The sequence below is a fragment of the Caretta caretta genome, chromosome 2 (assembly GCF_965140235.1).
Source record: "Caretta caretta isolate rCarCar2 chromosome 2, rCarCar1.hap1, whole genome shotgun sequence".
In the NCBI taxonomy this organism is placed as follows: Eukaryota; Metazoa; Chordata; order Testudines; family Cheloniidae; genus Caretta; species Caretta caretta.
In genome coordinates, this window is record NC_134207.1 from 48,284,251 (window position 1) to 48,311,261 (window position 27,011).

Sequence of the window (27,011 nt, forward strand, 5' to 3'; positions counted from 1 at the left end):
TTCTCAAACTTGATAGTCTAACTGGCCATAGATATTTAGATGATGCTACAGTGATGACAAGTTGGAGAACATTTTCCTTTTTATCTCTTATAATATTGTTATTAAAATCCTCAAACATTTCTACTTACCAAACCATGAATTTGCATAGGGTGAAGGAATAAGTATTGTTTAGGAAGTATCTGAAAAATCACCCTTGCTGGGAGACTGAGATTTCCATTGAAAGAAAAGAAAACTCAGATGGATGAATTAGCTCAGAGAAAGTTAGAAGCGACCCAAATCTTTGCAGAAACTTCAAACTGAAACTTTACTGAGCCTTGAAAATGTTCATTAATATTTTTAATTTTTTGTTCAATGTACTTTTGTATTTGCTGGGCTTTGGCCAGAATGGATGAAACCAAAATATTGCAAGTAAGGCTATTCTTGGGGTATGTATGTCCTTGTTGAATCTAGGAAATACTGGAAATCTTGCCAGAAACTGGTTTAGCAAGATTTCACATAATTTCCTGACTGAAGATATACAGATAAATTCAGATAAAGCATCCAGATGTTGCTATTTCATGTTGATGGGTTCATCATAAACATATTGAATAATAATTGATGATAATTCTGCTTTTTTAAATTAATTAATTAAATTAATTTAATTAATTCTGCTAATTCTTTTTTTTTTGCTTTGACTTCTAAGGTAGTTGTCATATTAATTTATACATTTATTTAGTACCCTCACATGGCAGCCAATGGGACAAATAAAGGATTTGTAGGGTTATCTTCACCTATCACTGAAATATAGCAACCTCTGAGATTTACAACAGTAATTTAGGAAAAGGAGTGAAGAAAGAAAACTGTTTCCAAATGAATCTGCAAGGGGAATTTAAGCAGGCAGAATGTAATTACCTGCACTGGAATTTGGCAGGGCCGCTGGGTTAACAACCATCATCTTACAAAAATTATCTTAGGATCTCTACTAATCACAAGTGGTCAGGAGTTTGGTGACACATCTTATTTTATGTAATGAGATGGCACCTCCAGCTGCACAGTTATTCGCAGGTTTTTGTTGACACACTGATTCAGTACAGATTCCAAGGGAACAGTGCCACCTATCAAATTAGGAACAACACTTGCAGCAACTACAGGTTCCTTGAATCTCCCATCCAAGAACCAAACACTTGACTCAAATCATACATAGCTTGTGAGATCCAGTGAGATTATAGAACAACTGCTACAGCTGTTTATGTGAACCAAGCCTCTTGAGGTTCATACATTATAAATGTGAAGAACACAATGATTTTGGGCTGATCTGTTTAGAGTTCTGAAATTAGGATGCAAAACAACCTGTTTAAAACCTCAGTCATCTGTAACATCCTGTAGATTGTCCCTTACACATATTGCTATGTCTAAGCCAGGCCAGAAAAAGGAAGAGAGGGGGAAAATTGGTAGGAAGGTCACAGAAGAGAAGCAAAGCAGAGAACCCAAACAACCAATAAAATTGTAGGGTCATGTTATATTCTCAGATGCATGCACAGACCTCCCAGTAAAATCATGAATGTCCGAATGCAAGATTTGTTCTTAACACTTAAAAACTAAGCACGATGGGCCTGATTCTTCTCCTAGTTTAACAGAAGTAAACTAGAATGGACTCCGTTGAAGATGATGTAGTTACACTGTAGTAAAAGCAGCACAATTGAAAGAAGAATTGGGCCCATTTGTAAAATTATTATCTCGTGAGTAGCAACAGTTACAGCGTCTCCAGTGTAAAATATTACCTCTTGTTGAAAACAAGAGTTTCAGGCCTTTTTTGGATCATAGAATCTGAGAATGGACTATTGGCCTTAGTGCACTCTCCAAATTACTGGTCTCACAACAGATTCAGGGACTGTCAATACTACTTTTTCTCTCATTAATTTGGGTTTTAGTTCAAAATGGGTGTGATATTTGGACTGGCAGAGTTGAGTGACTCCATGTATTTGTGTGTGTGTGTCAAAATGAACAGACATCTCACATCCAAACACATTTGATCTGTTCTGAGAACTCAAGTCAGTCTTCAGTGGTGCATAGGTCTTAAATTGGCCCTCTGCAGAGGCGTGAGTTTCATCCTAAGTGCGTGGCTACACAGCAAAAGCTGCTACATGGGTTAGTCTCATCAAGCTACCTTGAATCCAGGTAGTGCAGGTAACAACAGCAATGAAGACAGGACAGCGTAGGCTTCAGTACAGATAGTGCAAGACCAGCATGGGCCCTGGGTATGTACCCAGCTCATCTTTCTGTTAGACTACGCTGCACTGGCTTTGTTGTTACCCACACTACCTGGATTCAAGCTAGCTCACAGCTAGAGTAGTTCATGCACCACTCTTGTGTAGACATACTCTAAGTAAGTGAATCATAGTGAAGTAACTGCCTCGATCACCTGCTTTTCCCACAGAGCATGCTGAGATATGAAATCAAGGCTCATTTCCTGTTTGTGCCTAAGGGGTTCCTCACTGGACAGCAGATTTGTGAGGACACTCAGATTCTCTAAAGAAGCTACTGAGTCAGTACTCAGACTCACAAATGATCTATAATATTATAGGCAGACCCACTCAAAACTCTGTTTCAAACCCATTGTTCTTATTTATTATTTGTATTGTGATAATGCCTTAATCAAGTATCAGGGCCCCATTTTGCTGGGCACTGAATACATATGTGATGACAAGACAGTCCCAGCCCCAAAGAGCTTACAATCTAAGTATAAGGCAAAACATAAGTACATACAATGAACAAACTGGGGAGCACAAGATAGGAGCGTAAGTAAGAGTGCGGTGATTATGATTATTGTAATAAGCAGCAGTCACAATACACCTACTGCCTAAATACCAAAAACCCAGCACATTTTAAGAGTAAAAATGCCCTTCAATATTAGTCTTATTGATTAGACATTCACATATGGTTAACATATCATTGCAATAAAGTTGTTTTAACCTTTTGTGGTTTGTTTTCAGATGTTCAGCTAAAATGCCCAAAAACACCCATAAAACCCAGTTCATGAAATTAAAAGAAACCATATTCTTTAGCATGTTGTGGTAAAACAAAGAATATAGTCCAAAAAACTTAATGCAGCCTAGGGAATATTTAGCTAATTATGCACACCATGACAACGTCTTTACAGGGGATAGTTTCAAGTGAGCTTAATGTGGACTAAGATTTGAAATCTGTGCAGTGCTAAAATCCTTGTACTGCCTCTTTGGAGTTTTAGTCTGCCAGATGGCGAATATATGCTTAATATATGCTTGGAACAAGCACTTTCATGTGTGAAATGTTGATTTTATACAAAACAGCCCAATGTGCATTTGTCCTGCATCAACTGACGTAATTAGTATAGAAAAAATAACTATCATATCAAGTGATATCAGTGCAATAGTAAAGGAAACACTTTTAAAGAATTATGTGGGCACTAAAATACCCTTCTCTTAATATCAACAGATGGCTTTTCTTCCATTGCCATATTTTTATTATATAGTTTATCATATTTCCATAAAGAATCACCGCCTTTGATGTCATATGATAAGAATATGATGTCATATAGTCCGACCAACGCCATGAAAGAAAGTAAGGGGGTTATCTGTGGGGAGAAAAAAGAAACCTGGAGCATGTTTTGAGTGTGAGAGGCCTGGAGGCATATTGCATAGTTTGCATGGACTGTTGACAGTCACCAAAAAATCTTGGCAAAGCAGGGATTGAGGGGGAAATTCAATTAAATGGTTCACTTAAGGTTTGGATGGGCATCCACATTTTGGATGTTTATATCTGAACTAAAAAACATTCAAATCTTTTTGAGGTTCACCCATTATTGCTTGAATCATTGATTGATGATAATAAAATGCCAAGAAAATAAAGGACCCATTAATACTTACCTAGTATAGCACTGGCATCAATTATGCCCAATTTAACATCTGTCGCTGTTACAACTCTGCATGTGAAAGGGGTCTGAAGAAGAATGCTCACTTCTCCAAAGGACTGTTGCTCATGGAGCTGACCCACAAGAACCTGTCGGATTTGTTTAACCTGGTTGGGAAACATTAATATGTTCAGTACCACATAACATTACAGCATAGCTGAACTAATACATTATATAAGCATTTTTAATAAAATATAGGAGAGATAAGTTGGGTGAGGTAATAGTTTTATTGGACCAAATTCTGTGGGTGAAAGAGACAAGATTACAAGCTACACAGAGCTCTTCTTCAGGTCACCCAAAGAGGAGCCGTGTGTAAGTTCAAAAATGTGTCTCTTTCACCCACAGAAGTTGGTCCAACAAAAGATATTACCTCACCCACCCTGTTTCTAATATCCTGGGACCAACACAGCTACTACACTCTAAAAACATATGTAGACTATATTTCAATTCACTAAACTGGCAACTTAAAATGGAATTTGCAGTTTACCCAAATGACAAGAGCAATGGTGAACATTAATTTCATGATAGCTTGTGGAAACTTTGGCTGTTCCATTTTAAATGATTTTGCCTGTCCACAATTATGCTTTTCTATGAAAATGTAGTAGTCTAGTTATTTTTCTGCATCAGAGCATGAGAAAATGCAAAAAGCTGATTTTGTTCCAAATTTCAAGCATAAGTGAAAGTAATCTATTTTCTTATTTTTCCTCTAAAATTTAATCACATGACCTGCTCAAAGCAAAGTACAAATGGTCACTGACTAAAATCTTGCCAGTTTTGCTTTTTAGCCAAATCGTCATAGCCTTACTCATGTTGAGTAGCTCCTTCCTTTTTTGGTAGTTGCAGCTTCTACCTTACTCCTTTGGATCCAAAGTACCTTACTTTGTACCCAAAATACCAAAATGCTGTATTACTGATATTGTCTTTCAGCAAGAGCTAATTTATTGCTTTCTATTTAGAGTAGTGTTTAAAGCCCAAACAATTACTGTTCTTACTCATGTACATAGTCCCACTGAGTTAGTGATTAGATTCACAGATATTAGGGCCAGAAGGAATCACTTTATGATCATCTAGTCTGACCTTCTATCTAACACAGGGCAAAGAACATCACCCAGTAATTTCTGCAGCAAGCCCACATCTGCTGGTTGAGCTATACTATATCTTTTATAAAGATATCCAGTCTTGATTGAAAGACTTCAAGTAATAGAGTCCCCGCAAACCCCAGATAAGTCATTCCTGTGTCTTACTTCTATTCTATATTTGCCTAACTTCAACTTCCAACCATTAGATCTTTTTCTGCCTTTTTCTGCTTGATTACAGAGCCATCAACTATCAGAAATCTCTTCCCCATGTTGTACTTGTAGACAGTGAACAAGTTACTTCTTAACCATCTCTTAGATTAAATAGATCAAGCATCTTTATCCTCTCACTAGAAGGTATGTTTTCCAGACTTCAAATCATTCTTGTAGCTCTTTTCTGAACTCTTTTTCATTTTGTCAACATCCTTTTTGATGTCTAGACACCGAAACTGGACTCCAGTAATGGTCAAATGCCATATACATAAGTAATATCACCTCCCTTCTCCTACTCAGTATTCCCTGGATCCAAGGATAGCAAAAATATTACACTGGAAGGTCATGTTCAATTGGTTATCTACCATGATTCATAAGATCTTTTCAGAGTCACAGCATTCTAGGGTGCAGTCCTCCAACATATAAGTGTAACCTACATTCTTTCTTCCTAGATGTATGACCTTGCATTTGGTTGTGTTAAAACATATGTTCAAATAAGCCCATATTACCAAGGGATCCAGGTCAGTCTATACAACTGGCCTGACCGCAATATAACTTCCCACTCCACTGATTCTTTTTTCATCTATAAATTTTACCAGCAGTGATTTTGCATTTTCTTCCAGAACATTGATAAAGATACTCAATAAATGTAGGCCAAGAACAGATCCCTCTGGGGACTGTACTAGAAATTCCCTGTCAATAAGAGTAAGGTTTGCAGAAACAAACCATAAGAAACAAGTGAAATGCTTATTTTCCAAGACATAAATTAGCTTACCATTTTCCCCAATGGTAGTTTCACAAGTGCCTCAGTTTCTCTGTAAACATTACAGTATCCAGATTTAATAAATCCAACAAATGTACTGATTTCTCCTCCTTTTAAAAGCACTGCAACAAGAGAAGCAACAACTGAAAATTCTCTCAACAATTGTTGGTAAAAGAACATTTATAATATTGCAAAAATTTGACATATTGCAAGAATGAATTTTAATTCAGTCTATTATGTGGTATTCAAAAGTTAAATGGTTCATTACTCCAATATCAGACACCAGTCCTGAAATTTACAATGTGCAGGCAGACTGCTGCATATATGTGTAGCCCTAAGGAAGTTAGTGGGGCTTTGCTTGGGCACAGCAATCCATCAACACATTGTCGATTGCAGTACCAGGGCCTTAACATGCAGTAATTAAGTATAGAATTAATACATCAATAGACTGTAGTAATGACATACCCTCCCCCCTCAAAAAAAAAAAGAGTGAAGTCATATTCAGAGTTTTAGTTGAGGCTTTTGTTCAAAAACAAGAGCATTTCTGAGTAAAGGAAAACCCATGTTCCCACAAAAATGGTCATGTTTTTCAACAAAACAAAATAACTACATCAACACATTTAATAGTTTTTCCCCCTTGAAATCAGACCATTTAAACTGAATGTGAAAATCTTGAATTCTGACATTTTTACATTTCCTATATTTCACACCATGACGCACAATGACATGGGCGAAACTCAGCAGTTGCCACTGCAACTCCTCAGACAAGCAACTTTACCTAAAACCATCTTATCTAAGAACAATGGGCCAGATCCTTGGCTGCCTTAAATTGGCATAGTACCACTGAAGTTAATGGAACTATGCCTTATTACACCAGCTGAGGACACGGGCCAGTGAGCCGCAAGACGTTTCTAAATTCCCTTTTTATTGGTGCTTTCTCTCTCTTTTCCCCTCGACTCTGGAAGACTTTCTATGATTCCACAGCAAGGAAGGAGCCATGGTTTTGCTTTTGGGAGAAGAATTAATTAAACAAATTTGCTGTTCTGCAAGAATTCTTTCTTGACATATCATACTAACGAAAACAATGACACCAGAATTACAATGTTTATCACTACAATACTAATGAACCTGTGGTGAAGGAGGCACATGATGCAGACAGATTGAACAGCTGTCGAAAGGAGAGGCTCCCTGGGATTACAATATCACAGACAAGTCAGTCTGGACCAGATCCTGAACTAGTGTAAATTGGCAGAGTTCCAATTAAGTCAATGAAGCTGCCCTAATTTACACCAGCTGGCCCACTAAGTTTCACTCAGCATCCACATTGTCTCATGGCTGGAAGAAATAAAACCAGTAACAAAATTAGACATATGATTTAAAAATGTATGGCCAATATGTTCCTGCTCCCTTGTGCTGCTTGGTGATGCAAGGCAGCTGTAAGCCCAAAGCAAGCAGCCAGTTATGCCAGGTTTATGGCTGCTCTGCATAACCAGAGTGGCTGAAGTGTACTGGCAAACATGTCCCAGAGGCTCCAATAATATGAAAGAAGAAACTGCTGCCTGGCTCGTCAGTGGAATCAAGCTGTGGACCAGAGATGCATCAATGGCATCTTTTCTGAAAATGGCTCGGGGGAAACTGAAGGAAATTTCTAAAAATGCTGAAGTCATTTGTAGAGTGTGATTTTCAAAACCACTCAGCAGTGTCTGAGCTCAATGGGAGTTAGGCCAATTCACAGCACTTCTGAAAATCCTACCTGTAATTTCCACCAAGGACCTGAAAAATGCTGCGGCAAACAGCGTGGAAAAAATAACTCATGTAATCAGCAGAGAAAGCAAGTTCCATGAGAAACATCAAGAGAAACATCAGAAAAGAGACAGGAAAATGTAATCAGACAGAAAAGACTCAAAGCAAGCAAGAAAGAAGCAGAAGCAAAGTGTCTGTAAAATGCCATAATGTACAAATTGAAAGAAAGAGAAAGTCTGCATCAACGATAAGAATTAGGCCTACATTTTAGAAGTTTTGGAGAAAAGCTGTGAAAGTGAGACAGAAAACAACCAGTCTGTGATTTATTGATTATAGAACTCATTAGGATAGCTAGTAAATTTCCTAATCTCACTCAATAACTGTTCGGAGCAAAAGAGAATTTTAATATACCTAGAGACAGAATTTGTTAATTCCTGAAGAGTCAGAGATAAGATTTTTCTGGTATGGGACCAACCAACCACTCATAGCTGAGAGACTGGCTGGTGCAATACCTGATGACCAACCTTTATGACTCAAAAAGAAAAGGCGTACTAGTGGCACCTTAGAGACTAACCAATTTATTTGAGCATAAGCTTTCGTGAGCTACAGCTCACTTCATCAGTATGCATCCGATGAAGTGAGCTGTAGCTCACAAAAGCTTATGCTCAAATAAATTGGTTAGTCTCTAAGGTGCCACAAGTACTCCTTTTCTTTTTGCGAATACAGACTAGCACGGCTGTTACTCTGAAACCTGTCTTTATGACTCAAGAGCCTAATTAATTGAAGAAAAAAACTGACCAGACCACAACATCTGAGAGAAAACTCACTTGAGAGGGAAGCCTGGGATGTTCTGTTGGATCATTGTCCATCTATCATTCATCAAGGCCAACCACGAGCAAAGATTCCCAATATTAATTCACATCTCATATACAATGAAGGCAATTAAAATGTGTCCTGGTTTATTACCCATTAGATCTCTCTCAAACCAGAAATGATTCTTTATCATTAGAAAGAACAATTTAAGTGCAACTGTTGGGTGCTAAGTAGATCCATAACATCCTTAAGTCATGCTGCTCCTAAATCACTGAGGCACTTCTGGAAATCCCACTCATTAATTCCAAATGGAACCTGACAATCTCTCTTAGTTTTTTCCCAACCTGAGATGGAACAATAAGACTACAATCTTGGGTGAAGTTTTGTAAAACACAGTTATTGGTTTTCTGGCAAAAAGACTGGCAGAAAAATAACTGCACACATTTTTCAGTTAAAGCTAGAGGCGATTTTGTAGATCTATGATTAAATATTCTTGTTTATTGTATTTATCTTCATGTTCACATTTATAGTTACCTAGGAAATAGCACATTTTCAGCTGTAGCTGTTCATGGTGTAATTTTATACGTCACCATCTGCCTGGGCATTTAGCCAGTCTGTAGTCAAGGCCAGATTTTTAATGAAGTCTTAAAGGATTTTCTTTTAATATGCCTATTTGCATTCACACAATTTACATTTATCGATTTCTGATCTTTTGAGGGGATCCTCACAACTGGTGCAGAAGGACAGCATTTTGGCTGTGTGGTGTACAGCTTGTGCAAGAGGTCTTCACTCCTATGCATCATGGTTCTATGTTCTTAGGTATTTCCATCCCACCTAGCATGCAGGAAAGCTCTGGAGCTGGGATGATGACCGCTGGGGTCAGTGGGAGGTAGATCATGATAGTCATGAATCCACAGCCAGAATCCCTATCTAGGAGGGCTCAGCAGTTGCATAGGCTACTGCAGCCTTGACATTTCTTCCCCGCAGCTTGTGGCCTGCGTGGAAGATTCCATCCCCATTCCACAGCCTCAGTGGAAGCCCTCATGAGCAATTTACTTGGGCCAAGCACAGGGAACAAGATTTGACCCTATGTAACTGTCTCTGAAACATGGACTTACTGCTAAACACATGATGCAATTTTCATGCATAATTCATGCATGAAATGCATGATTCATGTATTATGAATTCAAGCTGTGCAATTTTTTTTAATTGCGTTAGTGATCAATATATTGTTTTTCTACCTTTTTTACTCATTTAATGAAATTGCACAGGGTTTACTAAAAGCCAGATCTTCCTCAATTTTGCTTCTTCATTAAGGGCACACCCAATATGAGTTGCTTTTAACATGGCTGTTACTCTGAAACCAGCTTTTTATAGTAAATCAGCCTTCTGAAATTTCATTCATGCTTGGCTTAATTTACTTAATCTGTGCTCATCTAAAATGAGCAATTGCTCCTCTGTTATGTTATTATACATCATGTATGTTACCCCATAAGTTGAGTGTGGGGATCTTCACAAAGCCTTCACACAAGGCTTAAGCATCAGTTAAGTCTCGCTTAAGTTTGTGAAAGATACACAGGGGTGAAATTTATCCTTGGTGTGTAATAAACGTAATAAGACACATTCCCTGCCATAAAGATGTTCACAAAATTCTAACCAGAATACACTCAAATTGAATATTTTTACTGCTGTCATTTATACTATTCCAGGCTCAAGAAGCATTATGGGGAATAGGTAGAGGGAAAATGTGGTCTGAATGTCTAAACTCCTCAGTTAGCACTCCATCTAGCAGTCATCTTAAAGAGGAATATCAGAAAGGATTGAGGATATGCCATTATTTGGTAAATAAAAAAAAAAATCAACCTAGTCAGTTCATCCCAAAGCAGAGAAACAAGACTTAGATGACAGGAAGTTTGATGCGACAAGCAAACCCTGGTGAAAAACATTTCCTGTTTCAGAGCATTACAGAAGAAATAAGCAAGGTAACAGATACAGTACCCACAAAATTAGAAGACCATGAAAAAGCTAGTTCTTTACAAACTTGCCATTTTCTTGACTACAAGCTTGCAAAGATATGTGAATGAAAAGAGCTCAACTGAAATTAATAGAATGCATTGTAGTTCTCAAAAGTGATTATGTACATTTTAGTATAAATACAGCCTATTAGTTCTCCCCCTGACGTGTTTGTTTTATGCAGAACTGAGTAAAATAATACAGCTGTATTTTCACCCCTCTGTCTCTTTAAATTTGAACTGTAAGCTCTTTTCATGCTGTGTTTCTACAGTATCTAGCACAATGGGGTCCTGATCTATGATTGGAGTTCAAAGGCACTACCATAATACAAATAAATAAATAGTCTATCTTGCAACAGTCTGCAGCAGATCTCTGGTGAGCAGGGTGTATTTGCTGAGGGGTTTTAAGCTCCTTGCAACACTCCAGTACTGGGCTGTATCAGCTTTGATTCTTACAAATGTACATTAACATTAACAAAATGTTCCTGGATAAACACCCTGGTTTGTGAGTCTAACATCTGCACGGGCATAAGTGTCCATTTGGGGGCATTCCTTTGGGGGTATAAAAGGGCCTATGAGTCAAATCTTCTAATTCTTTACAGTCAATACAGACCCTGTATTTTTTTTAAAGTCTCTAAGACATTTCTCATATGGATTTTCTGCAAAATATATGACATTTACAGAACCCACATCAGTGTGATGTGCTATAAAGGCTTTTAAGGATTCTCTTTTGGGATGACCTAGACAACTCACTCATAAGTTCCTGAAACTCGAGTAATATGGCCATTACAAACTCATACCGATAAAATCTTTATACCACATCTCCGTGAATTGTGTATATATATGTACATATGCAAACCCACACAGGTATAGCCATCATAAAAACTCTTATATTTCCAAAACCTTTGTATAAATGTTCAACTATTACATAATCTGACTTTATTCTGCCAAGTGGCTGTGACTAAGCTTAACCCATGCCAATGACAAATGTTTCCATAACAACCAATGTGCTTTAAAATGGGGGAAGGGAAGGAAGACTATAAAAGAAAAAGAAAAAGTAAACCCTGTAAGTAGCATAAACAAAAAAGTGATGGATCAAGGTACTATGAAACTCTCATTACCATTCATTTTATATCATTGACTGAATCCTTGGCTTGACAAATACTGTCCTATTGGCTGAGACAGGGTTGGGTGACCCAAAATAGTTTTGCATTATAAATAATATTGGCTAATCAGTAGCATTTTAAATTATTGAGTGGACATCAGTTGATTGAGATAAGGTTATATAACCCTAAGACCAAAACCAGAGAAACATCTGCAGAGTGTGTCTGATGTTTCAGTGTATTTAAAGAAAAAAAAGGAATATAGGTGACATATGGAAACTTATTCCTTCCTTTATGCAGCATTTAGGGTATATTGGCTTATTTTTTCAGATGCTCGCCAGCTATAGAAAAAAGAAAAGGAGTACTTGTGGCACCTTAGAGACTAACCAATTTATTTGAGCATAAGCTTTCGTGAGCTACAGCTCACTTCATCAGATGCATACTGTGGAAAGTACAGAAGATATTTTATACACACAAACCATGAAAAAATGGGTGTTTACCACTACAAAAGGTTTTCTCTCCCCCCACCCCACTCTCCTGCTGGTAATAGCTTATCTAAAGTGATCACTCTCCTTACAATGTGTATGATAATCAAGGTGGGCCATCTCCAGCACAAATCCAGGGTTTAACAAGAACGTCTGAGGGGGTGGGGGTGGGGGTAGGAAAAAACAAGGGGAAATAGGTTACCTTGCATAATGACTTAGCCACTCCCAGTCTCTATTCAAGCCTAAGTTATTAGTATCCAATTTGCAAATGAATTCCAATTCAACAGTTTCTCGCTGGAGTCTGGTTTTGAAGTTTTTCAGTTGTAATATCGCAACTTTCATGTCTGTAATCGTGTGACCAGAGAGATTGAAAGGGGAACAAAACTATAAATGCTGCGTATTGGGGGGCAAATCCTGGGGGACAAAAGCCCTTTACTCCTACATGGGGTTAGGCATTTTGATCAAGCCTGACTCAGAATTGTCTTCTTTGTACCGGCTGTCACTGCAGACTGCCACGTTGACATATGAGATTACATGCACCTGCTGCTAAACCACAGCTCAGTCAAGATCCCCTACTACCTGCTCTCTGTCTTCCATGCAGGGCACTGAAGCTAATTCAGCCATGGGGATGAAGCTAATGGCATGGGGAGCTCTTTGAAGCGACCAGCATAGGGAGTGACAGATAGAGGAGATCAAAGATGGAAGGGAGGGGCTGTGGATGAGATTAAAGGTAGGACTGGCCAAAAAATGTTTACAAAACTTTTTCAGTAAAAATGGGCATCCAACCACACTTTAATGTTTTGCAAATTTCTGTCAGTTTCATAAAGCTGTTTACCAGCCAATTTTTTTGAAGTCAGAATATTTTATTTCAACAATTTCAAACTGTAAATATTTCAATTTTTTCAGTTTAAAACAACTTTTTGTTTCAAAATGTCCTTCAATTTTATTTTAAATATCAAAAACCCTTTACAAGTGGTCGAAATTAAACAAAATATTGGATTTGGGGTTGGATCAAAACATTTGATCCAAAACATCAAAAAAAATTTCAATTTTTCAATTTGCTGAAAATTCCCAAAACTTTCAGTATTGCGAGAGAACTGAAAAATCGATTATTCACACAGCTCTAGTTAGACTCTGTGTTCAGGGGTCTGCAGTATCTTTGACCCTGGGGGTTTCTGTGGGGGAAGGAGGTGTCTCTGGGATAGTGGGTCCTCACTTTGGAAAATCTGGCCCCATACACATTGCACTCATACTACTGGCGACAGTTATAAGTAAGGTTGCCTAAGAGATTTGTTCCTAATCTTTCTTCAGTTGTTTTTGTCTTCCAAAATCTTTCACTTTGAATTGAGTCGAAATTTCAAGGCCTAGTCTCTGTCGAAGTGTGATTTTAAAAAAAATGGAAGTAAAAATGGTTCAGCCAATTTTGAGAATGAATTCAGTGAAGAGGAAAATACCACTTCTCCCCACCATACATTTAATTGTGAACAGCTCTAGTGCTGACATAGCTGGGAGTAGAAAGTTGAACCTGGCAGCAAGATGGCACTAAAGGTGCCTTTCGGTGTGCTAGTGAATTGGCTTTGATTTTGCTGTGTGAGAAGGGCTTTTTAAATTATAGGTGGCATGAGAAAAGTAATCTTTTTAAACAAAACATGTTGAAATAATCTTCTGTTATTGATCTCAAAGTCAAGAATTGCCACAATAAATCTCTTGTATGGTAGGAGATGAATCGTGAGGAGAGCCAGTCTGATTGCTGTACAAGAAACTGGATACGGAAGTGGTTTTTGGACTATTGCTGGTTCTTAAATCTCTCACCCTATTTCACCACTTTGCCTGTCTCCTCTGCTGTGAAAAGGAGGCAATCCCATTAATATTTTAACATCTGCAGGTGTTTGAAGACTGAGCCATTAAGAAGGAGAGGTTCCTGACTCTAGAAACGTTTGCAACCACAAACACTAACATCCTGCCTAAATACCTGACACCAGGTCTTCTTTGAAATGTGATGCAGTGTGGGTATGTGCAGGCTTACCCCAGGCTCCTACCCAGTTTTTGGCCAACGCCTCTGACAAATTTACCTAGGGTTCTACAGGATCTCCACTGGTAGTAAATCCATATAAAAGGGAAGGCGGGGCTTTCAGAGGCAAAGGTTGCCCACAATCTTGCCTTCAATGGGAGGTTCAGGCAGCGAGCACATCCTCAGAAATGTCATGATTCTCCCCATCAAAAAGTAACAGACTCCTTTGCCCCATGATTATAGCACTACACATAAGCCTGGCCTGAGGATCTGGAGAGGTATTAACAGGATGGCTGTAACTAGGGTGAGCAGACAGCAAATGTGAAAAAAATCAGGATGGGGGTAGGGAGTAATAGGAGCCTATATAAGAAAAAGACCCAAAAATCAAGACTATAAAATTGGGACATCTGGTCACCCTCGTTGTAACTACCAATGTAACCGACCACTTTTATAGACAATATATGTCAGTGTTGGTGAATGGGAGGATATTCATTTCCCACCAAGCTTACTAATGGTGAAGGGATGTTATATCCCGTAGTGTAAAGCAATATCTTCTCCATGCCCCTGTATGGAACATGGCTAGTATGGTAACGCTTTAAAATAGCCATTTAATCATCGCTCTATTAATTTCTTCAACATTTATTTTAATAATACAATAAGCTCATTTGGTTTTAACGTGGATATAATGAGTATCGGATTTCCACTGTCATTCAGCATTACTTAAAGTGCACCGTTATTTTACCACCAACACTGTAATGCTGAATGAAATTAACATGCTCAGAGAGATCACTGATATCGGTACAAATCTCTGAGGCTGCAATGAGCCTGAAGGGAAATACAGGTTTCTTGCTCAGGTCTATTTGCGCTCTACTGTTTGTGCTCTAGACTGGATGCGATAAATCGACCCCTGCTGGATGGATCGCTGCCCGTCGATCCTGTGGGTAATGTAGACAAGCCCATTGAAGTACTGCATAGAATGCATGTAACTGTTTAGGCTGTGTACACATTTCCTTTTGTGACTGATCAACAGAGGATAGCTGCCAGCTATTTCTCCCAGGTAATAGATTTAGTGTCTGATACAATTTCTACTGACATAATTAACAAGTCTTTCCAAATTATAGAGGGCATTAGTTCCCAGGGCTAGTCCTTGGTCAAATGATAGAGGTCTGTCCTTTGGTGCTGAAGGTCCAGAGTTCAGGTTCTGCTGTTAACAAGGTTGAGGGTTGCTACACATAGATTTTAGAACAGATCACAAAAACAGAAACAACTATCTTGGAAGTCCACCTAAAACTTGTGTTTAATTGAAAATTTGTTACTAATAACAAAATTTACATTTTGTTCTCTTTTGTGGGATGCTTTATACCAACTGTTTTTGTTTGTTTGTTTGTTTGTTTAGAATTGCTTCACTGTTTATTTACATGTCCACTGGTCATATTAAAAGTATATCCCTTTCTTAAACCAGTGCATCATTGTTTCAAGTTTTGTTGAGCCCTTCTGCATCAATAACTGGTTTGAAATGGACTGTAAGTATATTCTAGATCCTTTACAAAAGAATCTTGTGCACTGTGAGAAACACTAGAAGGGAGGAGTATACAAAGAGGAGTATGTAGAGGCTAACAGAGAACACTTATTTCCTCAGAATGAAATTACTTTTTTTAAATTTTCACTCAAAGTATTTATAAAAACCAGTGTTATGCTGGGATTTTTTTTTAAAATGCCTGTGAATTGGCATATATCGTAGTGCGGCTAGTTTCTAAAATGCCACTTCAGCAACAGCACTTAACTCTCGCAGGTGTTGAATTCCTGAGGAATGCCAACGTTAGGGAACAGCATGAATGGAAGCATTACTATTGTAGGCAGACTTATTGCCACTGGCGGGGGGTGTAATATCTGGAAGGGGAAAATGTTATGTATTATTATTTCTGTACATATCCTGTTTGGAACAAATTGAAACACTATTAAATACATACAATAAAAAATTGTGAAATGGATAACTTGTTGAACCAAAATATTATTCTTTTAATGACTGTTCATTTAGCTACTATTTGCTGAGGAGGGCTCAGCAGTTTTATGAAATATATTTCAGTCTGATACACAGTTTCATGGACTAGATCTATTTTATTTAGTCAGATCACATTTCTAATGTATTTTGCCTTTTTGTGCACTGATAATTTACTCTTTTTCATGCGCTTATTCCCTGATGGTATATTCCTGATACTTCTGCATTATTTAATGTTTTCTTTGTTTTGGACACTGAAACTATTATTTCTATTAACAGGTACTGTAATAAGCCCAGGCCTATGCTGTATGTCTACACTGCAGCTGGAAGCAAGCATCCCACCCCGGATAGACAGATTTGTGCCAGCTCCATTCAAGCTACCATGCTAAAAAACAGCTATGTGGATGTTGCGGCGCTGGCGAAAACTCAGGCCGGCCACCCGAGCTCAAACCCACCTTACCCCTTAGGTTTGAGTGTGGGTGGCTAGCCCAAACCTCTACCACAGCCATAACGTCCACACGGCTATTTTGAGCACACCAGTGCATGTCTGTCTATGCAGATTTGGCGGCTCGCACTCAGCTGCCGTGTAAATATACCCTTAGTGATTCGGGGCACCTCAGTTTCTGAGTGCCCAACCTGAGACACCTCAGAACAGTGGTTTTCAACTGCGGGTCGCAACCCAGTGGGTCGCGGAATGTCAGGCACTGGGTCGCGGCGGCTCTGGTCAGCACCGCCAACCGGGCTGTTAAAAGTCCCCTTGGCGGTGCTGCCCTGCTAAGGCAGGCTAGTCCCTACCTGTTCTGACACTGTGCTGCGCCCTGGAAGCGGCCAGCAGCGGGTCTGGCTTCTAGGCAGGGGAGCCATGTGGCTCCACACACTGCCCCCACCCCAAGCTCTGGCTCCACACTCCCATTAGCTAGAAACCAGTCCATGGGAACTGTGGGGGGTCGGTGCCTACGAGAGCTGCGCGGAGCCGCTTGCGTGCCTCCTCATAGGAGCCGGACCTGCTGCTGTCTGCTTCTGGAGCGCAGCATGGTCTGCGATGCCAGGACAGGTAGGAATCCTGTTTTAGCACCCCTGCTGCGCCCCTGACTGGGAGCCACCTGAGGTAAGCCCATGCCCTAACCCCGCGCCCCCATCCCTAGCCCTGAGCCCCCCAAACCTGGAGCCCCCTCCTGCACCCAAAACCCCTCATCCCTGGCCCCACCCCAGAGCCTGCACCCCCAGTCCAAAACCCTGACCCTGTCCCACACCCCCACCCCAGCCCTGAGCCCCCCCCCCCAACCCGGAGGCCCCTCCTGCACCCCAAACCCCTCATCCCTGGCCCCACCCCACAGCCCTCACCCTCGCATCCCAACCCTCTGCCCCAGCCCTGAGCCCCTCCCACACCGCAAACCCCTCCCTCATCCCCAGCTCTGTTGAGTCACTGGCATCAACAATTTTCTTCAGCTGGGTCACCAGAAAAAAAGTTTGAAAACCACTGCCTTAGAACAGCCCCATTTTCAAAGTATTGAGTACCTATCCTCATGGATGCTCATGGCCCATTTATAGTGTCAATTTTGGTACCCAAAAATTTAGGCACTAAAAATGACTCGTCACTTTTGAACATTAAAGTCTTGATTTTTCAGGAATGCTGAGCACACACCCATGGGTGCTGAGGGTGTCTAGCATGGCTGAATACGAGGCCCTTTGTGTTTAAGTGGGAAATACTGTACAGAAAAACATCTTTTAATTCTCGTACCAATGGAAGCATCACTTTACCAAACACTTACACTATTGGAAATATTAGCTGCAAACAAGAGCTCAGGGGCTTTGTTTCTTCCACTGACATTCCATTTTGAGCAAGCTGAAGAAAAATTTGCACTTCATTTAATCTGAATATCAAACTTCTCCCTGACAGAGAATTACATCAAATGATTTTTACTGTGCTATAAATGCATTAAGCAAGGGCACACATTCATATTTATAAAGAATTTAGTGTAGTAGGAAGAGAACCTGAGACATAAGCCCTTGTATTAGAGGCCTGCTATGAGGCAGGACCTGCTCACAGAATCTGGCAAGAGCAGGGTTAATATTGCAAAAATACAGATTCTTAGAAAGTGCTAAGCACAAAGTACTCATGCAAACATGCTGGCCCTCTGAAGGAGGGTGAATTTCATCCTCTGTGAATCCCTGGTTCATTCATATGTATCTGAGGCATCAAAGTAGTCAATGGGCAGACTGTTACCATGTATGCATACTAAAGGAACTAGGCAAGGTTGCAGTTACTATAGGTCTAAGAGTTACAGTTGCTTCAAAGCAGAGGATATATATTTATTAAAAGAAGTCATTGCAGCCTATCAAGTAAATAAGAGGCTAAAAGTTGTCTAAATATATATTTGTGTGAAATCCCGTAACAACAAGTAAATATGAGTTTGGAACATTTAAAAATGGCCTAAGTGCATATTTATTCAATATATTAGTCTACCGTGTCAGGCTAACGCCTTTCCTACAAAAACCTCTTTTTTCATGATGTTACATTTTAAAAGATTGAAATTATAGCACAAAAAATAAGACTATTTTGAAAGGCCTGCCTTGGTCATACAACTGTACATTTTCATGTTAAAGATGGTACTCCCTCTACTGGCCGTTTGATGGTGGCCTATGTGAAAATTAGTTTGATGGTTTTCTCTTCAATATCTTGCACCCTTCTTAGCAGCCTCTGCAAAGAAGCCAAAGACTGAATTAACAGTTCACTGCTAAGGCACAGTGGGTGAGTGGAATGGGAAAGCCTGTACTTGGATAACTGGAGACCAGGGCGGTACTATTTCAAGCCCACGGTACACTTCAGTACACCTCAGTACACAGAACACCAGAACACTCACATTAATCGAGGGGAAGGAGCTAACAAGAGAATGAAAATCAAAATAATGCTGAGGTCATCTTTTTTAAGGGAAAAAGCAAAAATGTTTCTGTTTTTGTTAAATATATTATTTTAATAAATACTAATTAATTGCTCTCAAAGTGAATGACTCCAGGTGTTCTGTAAACTGGAGAAACCATCAGTGGTTATGTAGGTCTCACTGATTTCCCAAAATCATTGTAAGCACATACATTTGTAAGATGAAATATTTTTTTCCTTAGACCAACACCTATATGTTAGTAGAAAAACATGAAAATAAGATTGCATTTTGTTCCACTTAGCTGAGCTTATTTTTTTTAGATGCCATCATTAATCAGATTTAACAAAAATAGCTACATATTAGATCATTAGACAGAATTTTTAAAAAGATCCTAGGACAGTGAGGTGGCAAAACTGTAATACTGGCCATTTTTCTGTTTTGTGACAACAGACTGAGACCTGTCTTGTCATTTATTTGCTTTCCATGGGAACCACAAATTGATATATTAACAGTAGTTCACAATATACCATGTCTATTCTCCACTACCCTCTCTGAAATTATGTAAACATTCTGTTTCAAGCCAATGGAACTGAAGATAGCCACAAACTTTTGTGGAGGAGAGGGATCTTTAATCTAGCAGATGGCAGCATAACAAGATTCAATGGCTGGAAGTTAGAACAAGGTACATTTAAACTGAAAAGAAGATGCACATTTTTAAGAGTGGAGGTAATCAATCACTGAAAAAAACTCACCAACAGATGTGTTGAATTCTCTATGACTTGAAACTTTTAAATTAAGATTAGAATTCTTTCTAAAAGGTTTGCTTTAGTTTAACCACAGGTTATTGGGTAGAGCTGCTGAAGCTTCTTCATTTTTTTTTTAAATTGGGTTAACGGAAACCAATTTGTGTAATTTGGGGGAAATTGTTTTGGTTAAAAAAACCCCCACCAGAAATGTCAAACCAACCCTGCTCCAGAAGAGGGATTCAAACCTGATCTTCTACGTGCCAGGTGATTGCCCTAGCCACTGAGCTAAATGTTATATGGGGACACTGGCACTTCCTCCTCCAGTTGTGTTTTGTCAGTCTAGCCCTTTATTTCATTCTCTTTTGCTAAAAATACCCAACACGAAACATTTTGTTTCGAAGAAAATGAAAACTTTTACTTTACCCAAAATGAAATTCTGACAATTTTCAATATTGTTTCACCCCAGAACCAATTTTTTGGAACTTCCAAAAAACCGAAAAATCAGTTGTTTGCCCAGCTCTATTATTGTGCTTGATGTAGGACATTCTGGGTGAAATTATATGGCCTGTGCTACATAGGAAGTGGGATGAAATGATCACAATGGTCTCTATTACATGTAGGAAACTACCATATAATGCAACTGTTTTGGTTAATATTTTCTCATGAATGTTTATCAACCTAAAGATAAAACCCAGAGCTTACCCTGGGCTGAAGTCTCTTGCTTACTTGAAGAACAAACTAGCTTGGGCTCAGATCCTGCAAATGGCTCGACAAGAGCAGACTCCAGCTCCTGTGAAGAACCTCCAGGAAGTCAGCAAGATTCCATGCAGGTGAAGGATCTGCCCACATGGAGATCATTGCAGGATTAGGTCCTTAGTGTGAACTCTCTGTTGCCCTGCATTACCAATAAAACTCATCTCTCAACCAGAGATAGTAGACTGAGAGCGCCAGATTCCTCCCTGCTACAACTCCATTCAAATCAATGGAGCTGCACTGTCATGGATTTGACCCAGACTGTTGAGAATTCTCTAACGTATCTTCTATTGCCTTCAGCCATTTTCTTTCGGACAAAGATTAAAGAGAGAGCAGGTAAAAACAAAACTAGGTGAAAAATTCACAAAAAGCTTTGTGAAAAATTGTTTGTACCTTTCATGAAAAACTGTAGGCAAAAGTTCTCCAACCAGCACTAACTGGGGCCCAAATACAGCAGCGACATAAATGATGACATAAATTACCTGCTGCATTAAGAGGTCAGAACACGGAAATGGCAAAGTAGTGTGACTTGCACCCATTTGGTACTCAGTGGGTGTGCCACAGATTTGGTGTTATGTGGGGACCAAACTCAGTCCTGCAGTAAATGGGTGCAAAGAGCACTGAAATCTACAGGAGTTTTGCTCAGTTAAGGACCAGTTGAGGTATGCTAAGGCTGCATTAGGGAGGCTGTGTTGGTGAGTATCTGAGTGTCTGTTGTGGGGACAGTTTGACCATGTGCTTGATTGGTTGTTTGTTTGAAAAGTGTGAATTGGGAATGCTTTATTCCAGGTGAGCCTTGAGTGGGCCTGTCTGTTATAAAAAGCCAGTCAGCTGCCATCCCCTGGGTGAATAACAAGAGGGGGAAAAAGAAAAGGAGTATGTGTGGCACCTTAGAGACTAACCAATTTATTTGAGCATAAGCTTTCGTGAACTACAGCTCACTTCATTGGATGCATACTGTGGAAAATACAGAAGATGTTTGTTTTTATACACACAAATCATGAAAAAATGGGTGTTTATCACTACAAAAGGTTTTCTCTCCCCCCACCCCACTCTCCTGCTGGTAATAGCTTATGTAAAGTGATCACTCTTCTTACAATGTGTATGATAATCAAGGTGGGCCATTTCCAGCACAAATCCAGGGTTTAACAAGAACATCTGAGGAAGGGGGGGGGAGTTAGGTAAACAATGGGAAATAGGTTACCTTGCATATTGACTTAGCCACTCCCAGTCTCTATTCAAGCCTAAGTTAATTGTATCCAATTTGCAAATGAATTCCAATTCAGCAGTCTCTCGCTGGAGTCTGGATTTGAAGTTTTTCTATTGTAATATCGCAACTTTCATGTCTGTAATCACGTGACCAGAGAGATTGAAGTGTTCTCCGACTGGTTTATGAATGTTATAATTCTTGACATCTGATTTGTGTCCATTTATTCTTTTAAGTAGAGACTGTCTAGTTTGACCAATGTATATGGCAGAGGGGCATTGCTGGCACATGATGGCATATATCACATTGGTAGATGTGCAGGTGAACGAGCCTCTGATAGTGTGGCTGATGTTATTAGGCCCTGTGATGGTGTCCCCTGAATAGATATATGGCCACAGTTGGCAACGGGCTTTGTTGCAAGTATAGATTCCTGGGTTAGTGGTTCTGTTGTGTGGTATGTGGTTGCTGGTGAGTATTCGCTTCAGGTTGGGGGGCTGTCTGTAGGCAAGGACTGGCCTGTCTCCCAAGATTTGTGAGGAACGGAGTCCAGGAGAGCTGGCTGTATTTTAAAGAATCCTTATTGAGGTTACAGGGACAAACCATCCCGATGTGTATAAAGAATAGTAAATATGGCAGGCGACCAGCTTGGCTTAACAGTGAAATCCTTGCTGATCTTAAACACAAAAAAGAAGCTTACAAGAAGTGGAAGATTGGACAAATGACCAGGGAAGAGTATAAAAATATTGCTTGGGCATGCAGGAGTGAAATCAGGAAGGCCAAATCACACCTGGAGATGCAGCTAGCAAGAGATGTTAAGAGTAACAAGAAGGGTTTCTTCAGGTATGTTAGCAACAAGAAGAAAGTCAAGGAAAGTGTGGGCCCCTTACTCAATGAGGGAGGCAACCTAGTGACAGAGAATGTGGAAAAAGCTAATGTACTCAATGCTTTCTTTGCCTCTGTCTTCACGAACAAGGTCAGCTCCCAGACTGCTGCACTGGGCAGCACAGCATGGGGAGGAGGTGACCAGCCCTCTGTGAAGAAAGAAGTGGCTCGGGACTATGTAGAAAAGCTGGACGAGCACAAGTCCATGGGGCCAGATGCACTGCATCCGAGAGTGCTAAAGGAGTTGGTGGATGTGATTGCAGAACCATTGGCCATTATCTTTTAAAACTCATGGTGATCGAGAGAGGTCCCGGACGACTGGAAAAAGGCTAATGTAGTGCCCATCTTTAAAAAAGGGAAGAAGGAGGATCCTGGGAACTACAGGCCAGTCAGCCTCACCTCAGTCCCTGGAAAAATCATGGGGCAGGTCCTCAAGGAGTCAATTCTGAAGCACTTAGAGGAGAGGAAAGTGATCAGGAACAGTCAGCATGGATTCACCAAGGGCAAGTCATGCCTGACTAATCTAATTGCCTTCTATGATGAGATAACTTGCTCTGTGGATGAGGGGAAAGCAGTGGACGTGTTGTTCCTTGACTTTAGCAAAGCTTTTGACATGGTCTCCAACAGTATTTTTGCCAGTAAGTTAAAGAAGTATGGGCTGGATGAATAGACAATAAGGTGGATAGAAAGCTGACTAGATTGTTGGGCTCAACGGGTAGTGATCAATGGCTCCATGTCTAGTTGGCAGCCGGTATCAAGTGGAGTGCCCCAAGGGTCGGTCCTCGGGCCGGTTTTGTTCAATATCTTCATTAATGATCTGGAGGATGGTGTGGATTGCACCCTCAGCAAGTTTGCAGATGACACTAAACTGGGAGGAGAGATAGATACGCTGGAGGGTAGGGATAGGATACAGAGCGCCCTAGACAAATTAGAGGATTGGACCAAAAGAAATCTGATGAGGTTCAACAAGGACAAGTGCAGAGTCCTGCACTTAGGACGGAAGAATCCCATGCACCGCTACAGACTAGGGACCGAATGGCTTGGCAGCAGTTCTGCAAAAGAGGACCTAGGGGTTACAGTGGACGAGAAGCTGGATATGAGGCAACAGTGTGCCCTTGTTGCCAAGAAGGCCAATGGCATTTTGGGATGTATAAGTAGGGGCACTGCCAGCAGATCGAGGGACGTGATCATTCCCCTCTGTTCAACATTGGTGAGGCCTCATCTGGAGTACTGTGTCCAGTTTTGGGACCCACACTACAAGAAGGATGTGGAAAAATTGGAAAGCGTCCAGCGGAGGGCAACAAAAAGGATTAGGGGAGATGAGTTATGAGGAAAGGCTGAAGGAATGGGATTGTCTAGTCTGCAGAAGAGAAGAATGAGGGGGGATTTGATAGCTGCTTTCAACTACCTGAAAGGGGGTTCCAAAGAGGATGGATCTAGACTGTTCTCAGTGGTAGCAGATGACAGAACAAGGAGTAATGGTCCCAAGTTGCAGTGGGGGAGGTTTAGGTTGAATATTAGGAAAAACTTTTTCACTAGGAGGGTGGTGAAACACTGGAATGCATTACCTAGGGAGGTGGTGGAATCTCCTTCCTTTGAAGTTTTTAAGGTCAGGCTTGACAGAGCCCTGGCTGAGATGATTTTTAGCTGTGGATTGGTCCTGCTTTGAGCAGGGGTTTGGACTAGATGATCTTCTGAGGTCCCTTCCAACCCTGATATTCTATGACCACAGAATTAGGCTCTGTTTGGCTCCAAGACACAGCTTACTATATGCTATTATTGATATATGATCTGAGCAGAAAGCAATTTAGTTGATTTGAAACTAATCAGAATATAATCTCAGTTTTCTTTATGAGAAATCTAAAATAAAATAATTACAGGTAGGAAAACCTCATCTGGATTTATGAGGATTTACACACAATCCCCACACACTCCAAAGCAGCAGTTCTGCAGAAAGCATTATATATTATACATCTTGTAAGGCACTTAATAGCCAAATAAAATAAAAAAAGGAAAAATCATTGAGCATAATCTTAATGAAAACATTATATTCTGATGACACTTACATGATAAAAGATGCCAAGGGAAATTATTCTAACTTTTATGAGACACATAGATGGTACAGCTTCCATGTCTATATATACCAGTGATTTCTTTTAAAAAAGGGATGTTATGCATTCTGTAGTTATTAATATAACAAGGTGACCTACCGGATTATCAAAGAAAGACAGGCACTTAAAGGAAAATTCTGTTCATAAAATCAGAAAGGCAGAGAAGAATAGGAATTGGTGAAATATTCTTTATACTTTTTAAGAAACAAAGAGAGGCATCTGGTTACATTACAAATATTCCAAGCATTGCTGTGATGAAATAGAAAAAGCACCTACTATTTCTAGCAGCCATCCACAGAAATGCTGTGATCTTAAAGGAAGTTAAACAGAATCAGAAGAATACATTTTACTAGGAACAAGAGGATCAGTTGTTCCCTGGTCATGCACAGTCTTGCAGAGAAGTGAGGGGTAGTATGGTACATACTTATTGAGCTGGATAATAGAAGCTGTAGGACTACAGAATCCACTCAACTTCCCAAGGAAGAGATATAAAAAGAGCAGAAAGATGCCAAATTTTTCTTATGGAGGATTCTGCCAAAATACTTTTCCAATCGCAACAGTCATACCCATCTAGCATGTCTCAGTATGGAGATTATCTGTTTGCATTTTAGATTATGGCTTGGTGTTGTACTCTATAACTTTGCCCTAAAATGAAATATTTGCATGATAAAATCCATTATAATAAAAATACTCTTCTTCAAAAAATATAGAAAAAAATAGAATTTTTATTATACTAGCATTTATTTTATAATCTATTAGAGGTTCTTTACTAAATGTGGCCAACATTTTCAAACTCAGGTAGTTAAAGTTAGGGACCATACTTAGCCACTTAAATAACTGGCCTAATTTCAAGAGACTGCTACAACTGATTCTAATTTTATTGAGATGCTAAAATATAAATGTAAGTTAACAAAGATGCGTAGTCACATGAAAATCAATGTGAGTAAGGCACTTAAGCTGCTTTGGAATTTTGTAGATCCTCCCCGGCACCCATCTACAACTTTATGCCTAAATAGCTTTGTAAATTTGGCCCTACATGCAGACCTATCCCTGTCCCCAGTGGAACAGACAGGGAAGCATTTATCACACATCTCAGTTTTGAAAAGGTAATCCACTTACCTGAAGAACAGGTAATCCACTAAACTTCCTATAAAAGTGAGGCTTTGGAGACAGGCTATGCTGCTGTTGATTGGTGCTGATTAGGCACAGGAAAGGCATGCTGAAAGAGCACTCGGTGACAAACATCAGCTGGGGCACAGCAACCAATGCTACAACTATCCAAAGCTAAGCTGCTGCAGTAAGCGTGGATAATATTACAGAGAGAAGAGTATATTAGAGACGGGATAGGTGTCATGCTCATGAAAGTCAATACTATAGGGAAGTGATGGAATTCATTCTAACACTGGAAATAAAATAACACATATGGGCCAAACTGCGATATGGGATTATATAGAAAGAAAGAAAGAAAGAAAGAAAGAAAGAAAGAAAGAAAGAAAGAAAGAAAGAAAGAAAGAAAGAAAGAGAAAGAAAGAAAAGAAACTGGCAATAATGACTAGGAAAAATACACACAGAATCAAAGAGCTTGAATTTTGGGACATTGGACAACTGGGAATTGGTCCTGCTTCAAGCAGGGGGTTGGACTAGATGACCTTCTGGGGTCCCTTCCAACCCTGATATTCTATATTCTATGACATTTGGGGGTCAGAACAGAATCCTCATGTTCCACAGGGGCATGCAGCTTTACTAAGAGCATTCTCATACCTCTCAACAATACTCCTTGTTCATCAAGTTAAGATGTACAGTCATATTTGAGGCCATTATAACTACCAGGTATATAAACTGTGTGTGCTTGAACATGCACATATGCATGGGGTGTGTCACCAGAAATGCCAGTGGGGCAAAATATTTTTATGTAATCATTTCACCAAAGAAAGCAATAGAATCAGTCACTCCTAATCTTTGAATGAGGTACTTACAGCCAATTTCCTCACACAAATGGCTGCCTCCAGCTTTCTGGTGCCCTCTTGCCCCAAAGCATAGGATTGTTTTGTGGCACTGACTCTCATGCTCCTCTAGTGCTGAAGATTCCCTGAAGTTAAGTAATTTTTGCACTGCACTTGTCTTTAACTGCCTTTGTAATACTTATTTAATGATCTGCCTTTTCCAATCTGTACATGTCTCAGATCAGGATTTTCCTAACACTTTAAGACCAGTGATTGTTGTTCATGGCTGGTTTAGTCATAAATTCATAGAATTTAAGGTCAAAAGGGACCATTAGATCCCC

General features: G+C 39.8%; 1 protein-coding gene across 1 annotated transcript in view; it reads right to left on the reverse strand.

The window, feature by feature from the left end:
- Window positions 1–27,011, reverse strand: part of CNBD1 (cyclic nucleotide binding domain containing 1) — a 401,361-nt gene that overhangs the window by 184,805 nt on the left and 189,545 nt on the right. Inside the window, exons 9-10 of the mRNA XM_048837242.2 lie at window positions 5,993–6,102; window positions 3,885–4,035 (exon numbers count right to left, since the gene is read on the reverse strand). Of these exons, the coding sequence (XP_048693199.2) occupies window positions 3,885–4,035; window positions 5,993–6,102 (261 nt within the window). The remainder of the gene's footprint in view (window positions 1–3,884; window positions 4,036–5,992; window positions 6,103–27,011) is intronic.